Source organism: Musca domestica, unplaced genomic scaffold (assembly GCF_030504385.1).
Source record: "Musca domestica strain aabys unplaced genomic scaffold, Musca_domestica.polishedcontigs.V.1.1 7, whole genome shotgun sequence".
Classification (NCBI taxonomy): domain Eukaryota; kingdom Metazoa; phylum Arthropoda; class Insecta; order Diptera; family Muscidae; genus Musca; species Musca domestica.
In genome coordinates, this window is record NW_026712383.1 from 25969427 (window position 1) to 25975426 (window position 6000).

At 39.2% G+C, this 6000-nt stretch overlaps 1 protein-coding gene across 7 annotated transcripts in view; it reads right to left on the bottom strand.

Moving 5' to 3' along the window:
- LOC101887915 (serine-rich adhesin for platelets) overlaps positions 1 to 6000 on the bottom strand; it is a 152772-nt gene that overhangs the window by 52060 nt on the left and 94712 nt on the right. For all 7 annotated transcript variants that reach the window (XM_059130042.1, XM_059130040.1, XM_059130038.1 and 4 more), the window contains exons 2-5: positions 3984 to 4236; positions 3493 to 3863; positions 3137 to 3429; positions 2859 to 3014 (exon numbers count right to left, since the gene is read on the bottom strand). In XM_059130042.1, coding sequence (XP_058986025.1) covers positions 2859 to 3014; positions 3137 to 3429; positions 3493 to 3863; positions 3984 to 4236 — 1073 coding nt within the window. The remainder of the gene's footprint in view (positions 1 to 2858; positions 3015 to 3136; positions 3430 to 3492; positions 3864 to 3983; positions 4237 to 6000) is intronic.

The following is a 6000-nucleotide window of genomic DNA, read 5'->3' on the forward strand; positions in this document are numbered from 1 at the left end:
GTATCAAAGACCCTCTCAAGGCTTCCTATAGGTTTTCTAACTTCAGGGGGCTTTTTATTTATTTAACCCCTTCTCAGAGCTTTCTGAGGACAGGAGACCTTCTTAAGACTTTCTAAAGTCCTCCTTTGTATTGAAAACCTCTTCAAAGTATCCTTTGTATTGAAGACCTCTTTCTATGGACAGGAAATCTACTAAAGGTCTTCGATCTTTAAAAGACCTTCAGAAGGCTTTCTATGGATATAAGGCTTTCTGAAGATCTTGCAGAGATATCGGATATTCTGAGGGCCATTCAACATGGATGGGAGACATTCCGGAGACCTCCATCGGATAAGCAGAATTTGGGAGTAATATTGGGTGTATTCAAAAAAAAAAAATAGGAATTCGAATATTTTTCATAGCACGTTAGGACGTGTGAATATTGACGTAACATATACGTCCTCTACAAGAGTTTTCGAAGATAAAATGGTTCTATGGAACCTTCAAAAAGACACCTAGCAATGAAGAACCTCAGCATACCTTATGAAAACTTTGTATAAATTGTTCAAGGTTTCGCCAGTCGATAGAAAAAGTCCTGTCACTCCTCAAATGGTGGAAGACGTATACGTTATGTCACCACTAATACGCCTTCCTAAGCTAGGGAAAAAATCTAAAAAGTTTCTACTTTTTTAAGGTTTTTTTTGTAGATAGGAGACCTCCTGAGGCTAGGGAAAAAATCTGAAAAGTTTCTACTTTTTTAAGGTCTTTTTTTGTAGATAGGAGACCTCCCGAGGCTAGAGAAAACACCAGAAAATTTTCTATAAGTGGAAGGTCTTCTTAAGGTCTTGTGTAGATAGGAAATCTCCGGAAATTATTTCGTAGATAAAAGACGAACTGAATGCCTTCTGTTGATTGACGACCCTCCGAAGGCTTTCTAAGGCTTAGAGGCTTTCTATGAATGAAAACCCTTCTCAGGACCTTCTAAGAACAAAAGACTTTCTGAGGGCCTTCTATAGATGGAATGCTTTCTGCAGTCGTATTATGTATTGAAGACCTTCTATGGATAGAGAATCTTGTAAAGGTAGAAGACTTCTGAGTAGAAGGCTTTCTATGGATAACGACATTCTGAGGACCCTCTTATAGATATATGTTCTTCTGAAGACCCTATATGGATGGAAGGTCTTCTGGGACCTTCATTGAATAACCAGTGTTTGGGAGTAATTTTTAGGGGCATTCTAATACTGGGTTGTCGAATTATTTACAAAGCACGACGGGACGTATGAGTTTTGACACTGTGTATACGTCCTGAACAAGAACTTTGGATGATAATATATTCCCATAAAGCCTTCAAAAAATACCTAGCCATGGAGAACCTCGAAATATCTTCAGAATACCTTGTATAAATAGAGTTGACGGTCTCTTATCTATGGAATAAATTCTGATACTCTTCATTTGATAGAAGACGTATACGTTTCGTCAACACTCATACGCCTCCTTCTTAAGCTAGGGAAGAAATCTGAAAATTTTCTATAAGTGGAACACCTTTTTAAGGTTTTTTTGTAGATAGGAGACCTCCCGAGACTAGGGAAAAACCAGAACATTTTCTATATGTGGATGGCCTTCTTTAAGGTCTTGTGTAGATACGAAACCTCCGGAAATTATTTCGTAGATAAAAGACGAACTAAATGCCTTCTGTGGATTGAAGGCCCTCCGAAGGCTTTCTATGAATGAAAAACCTTCTCAGGATCTTCTAGGAACAGAAGACTTTCTGAGGGCCTTCCATGGATGGAAAGCTTTCTGAAGTCGAATTATGGATAGAGAATCTTGTAAAGGTGTTCGATGGGTGAAAGACTTCTGAGTAGAAGGTTTTCTATGGATAACGACATTCTGAGGACCCTCTTATAGATATATGTTGTTCTCAAGACCCTATATGGATGGAAGATCATCTGGGACCTTCATTGGATAACCAGTGTTTGGGAGTAATTTTCAGAGGCATCAAAATTTAGGTGGTCGAATTATTTTCAAAGAACGACTGGACGTATGACTTTCGACACTGTGTATACGTCCTGAACAAGAACTTTGGAAGATAATATATTCCCATAAAGCCTTCAAAGAATACCTAGCCATGGAGAACCTCGAAAGGTTCTTCAGAATACCTTGTATAAATAGAGTTGACGCTCTCCTATCTATGGAATAAATTCTGATACAATTGATAGAAGACGTATACGTTACGTCAACACTCATACGCCTTCTTAATCTATGGAAAAAATCTAAAAGTTTTCCATGAGCGGAACACCTTTTTAAGGGTTTTTTTTGTAGATAAGAGCCCTCCTGAAATGATGTTGCCGAATAATTTTCAAAGCACTGTGGGGCATATGAGATTTGACGTTACGCATACCTCCTCTAGAAGTGTTTATGAAGATAATATGTTTCCATAAGGCCTTCAAAAGCACACCTGGCCATGGAGAACCTCGGCAAACCTTCTGAAGGCTTTGTATTCAGATCTATCTGAAGTTCTCCTATCAATAGAAAAAGATCTGGTACTCTTCAAGAGATAGAAGACGTATACGTTACATCAACACCCATACGCCCCCTTGCACCCCGAAAATGATCCGACAGCCTAATTTTTTTAATAATCCCCAAAATTACCACCCAATTCTGCTTCCGTTTTGTTATTGTGTTCTTGTTGTTATCATTTATGAGTAATCAGATTTTTGAAAGAGCATAAGGAATGATGCAGGACTTACACACACACATACACGCATACAGATACCTTCTACAACAACGACACGTGTCGAGCATTACTTTGTCACATTTTATTGTTAACACCATTTTACACACACACATACACCCAAACACACATACCGCACTCCAACACTTACCTGAAAACGTAACATCAGGAACATGACAACAAACACCAGAAACAAACATAAGCCGATTATGGGAAAACTGACAAGGTAACGAAAGGCACGACGCTTCCAGGCGGGTGCCTCCTTCGGCTCCAGACGGCCGGTGACATTGTTCTCAACAAGTGGGCCCTGGGAGGAAGGGAGAGAAACAAAAGAAAAAAAAGGAGATTAAGGGAGATGAGAGAGGTAAGAGAGATATAAAGAGAACATATATTTCCTAAGAGAGGGAGAGAGAGAAAATTTTCCCTTACCTTATATAGAGGCCTCGGTGGTTCTAATAGCTCCGGTGGTGTGGACAGCGTTCCCCAGCGAAAGGCCAGCTCCACAGAATATCTCTTCCAGGCCTCCAAATACAGCGAAGCCCAGGCCACATTGAAGAGAGAAAACAAGACATGGCCCATGTCCTGGGCCATTTGATTTTTGCCCCAAAGAAAGGCATACAAAATGGTGCCAAATACCGCCGGCACCCCCAGGGCACAGGTGTAGTGGCCCAGCCAGGCGAAGTATAAGGCCACCTTGACACCAAAATACTCGGCAATGTCGTCTGGAATCGAAAAACAAAAATATAAAATAAAAAAAATAATTTTTCGTGATTCTCCCTTCTCACCCAAAGGCTGCGGGGCCAGGACCTGCTTGACCCAACTCTTCTGCAGTGAGGCCAAACTTTTTGTCTCATGCAGCGGGAATATTTGCATTATCAATCCAGTTTCCTGCCAGGCGGCCACAATACTCTGGCCCTCCTCGACGGCTGCTCGACCTTGCAGGGCCTCTATGTCCGATTGGCCCGCCCTGAGACCCTGCAGTACCTGTAACACCAACCATTGGCGCTCCTGGGAGGTGAACAGCGAGGTATTGCCATCATCGCTTTTGATTTGCTGGAAACAATGACTTTCGCGGGTTGTAAATTCTCGTAAGGCACCACCCAGATCCGGACGTAAACGTTTCGGCAAACGAGCCTCTTCCGCTGCTCGAAATAAACTACAGCCACATATAAAAATCGAAGGGAATTGAGAAAAAGAAAACATAAATTAATGGATTTCCTTCTTCGCCACTTTGCCTAGATCCTCCAAAAACAAAATGAGAAAAAAATATATTTACATATTCGTCGGAGCACTTATATAAAATGCATTTCGCCTTGAACTCTCGTGGGCCTTCACCTGCACCACCAGCCCCAAACCGGCCGGTGGCTGTGACCGTATGCGTGCCAACAGCCAACGCAGTGCCTCGTCGGGTGCATCTTCAGGAAACTCAATGACCACATCGCATTGGGTGGGTATTTTATTTAGCCAGAGGCGTCGCGGTGTCATCAAATGACCGGCATAGGGTACTTTACGTCTCAGCTGACGGGAAGCTATAAGGGGGAAGAAAGAAAAAGAGAGAGAAAGCAAAAATATTAAATGAGTAGCCGATAACGAAAAAATAACTAAAAATTATTTCGAATAGCTGACGTATACGTTATGACATTACTCATACGCATGGAGGGTCACTAAATGGCTAGAATGAAATATTCTCTAAAAAAATCTAAGTTTCTTGGTCTTTTGGTCCTTGAAAAAATATTCCTTAAAAAATCCACGTTTATAGCTTCAAAGGTACTTGAAAAAATATTCCTTAAAAAATCCACGTTTCTTGGATCCTTGAAAAAATATTCTTTAAAAAATCCACGTTTCTTGGATCCTTGAAAAAATATTCTTTAAAAAATCCACGTTTCTTGGATCCTTGAAAAAAAATTCCTAAAAAAAATCCACGTTTCTTGGATCCTTGAAAAAATATACCTTAAAAAATCCACGTTTATAGCTTCGAAGGTACTTGAAAAAATATTCTTTAAAAAATCCACGTTTATAGCTTCGAAGGTACTTGAAAAAATATTCTTTAAAAAATCCACGTTTCTTCAACTAATGGTCCTTGAAAAAATATTCTGTAAAAAATCCACGATTCTTCAAATGATGGTCCTTGAAAAAATATTCTTTAAAAAATCCACGTTTCTTTGTCTTTTGGTCCTTGAAAAAATGTTCTTAAAAAAAATCCACGTTTCTTTGTCTTTTGGTCCTTGAAAAATATTCTTTTCTTGGTCTTTTGGTCCTTGAAAAAAATTCTTTAAAAAATCCAGGTTTCTTGGTCTTTTCGTCCTTGAAAAAATATTCTTTAAAAATCCAGGTTTCTTCAACTGATTGTCCTTTGAAAAAAATCACATTTCTTGGCCTTTTGGTCCTTTAAAAAATCCACGTTTCTTCAACTGATGGTCCTTGAAACAATTCACATTTCTTGGCCTTTTTGTCCTTAAAAAATTCTTTAAAAAATCCATGTTTCTTGTTCGGATGGTCCTTGAAAAAATATTCTTTAAAAAATCCACGTTTCTTTGTCTTTTGGTCATTGAAAAAATATGTAAGGTTTTCTAAGGGTCTTCTCTAGATAAAAGGTATTGTAAAGGCTTTCTATGGACGATAGATCTTTGAGGGTATTCTTTAGATAAAATTTTTCAGAGGGTCTCCGATAAATAGAGGACATAGAGGAAGTCCTTCACTAGGCTTCTATTGGTTGTACCCCCCCTCTAAAGAGATTCTATGTATAGAAGAGATTCTAAATGACCCTATGTATAAGGGGCCTTGTATTAACAGATGACTTCCGGAAGACCTTCTAGAGACAGAATTAATTCGGAAAAAAAAGACTTTTTGCCTGCCGCCTATAAATTAAAGCTGTTCTTTATTAATATATAAAAAGGTCGAATAAGGAAAAACATCTATTAATCTCCGCTACATTTAAGGCTTTCCAAAGGCCTTACATGGGCAAAAGACATTCTGAATATCTTGCCGGGATAGACCTGTCGAAGGTCTTCTCTAAAGCTAGGCCATTAGCCTGATACTGATGTCTATTCAGCTACGCTATTCTAAAGCAACTTAAATTCTATTGAGATTTTGTTTTGACCCGTTGTGGGGGATGTGATAGAACAAGTGGTCGGACATGATCCATATTCACAGCAGATCTAGCGTTTTGCACGCGACCTAGAACTAAATTACGATTGGCTAAGTTGGAGCAAAATCGGATTATTTCTTCTCTTTCTGTGCAAATCGATTTTTTTTTTTGAAAATATCAACCTTTTGTGGGGGAGGTACCAGAA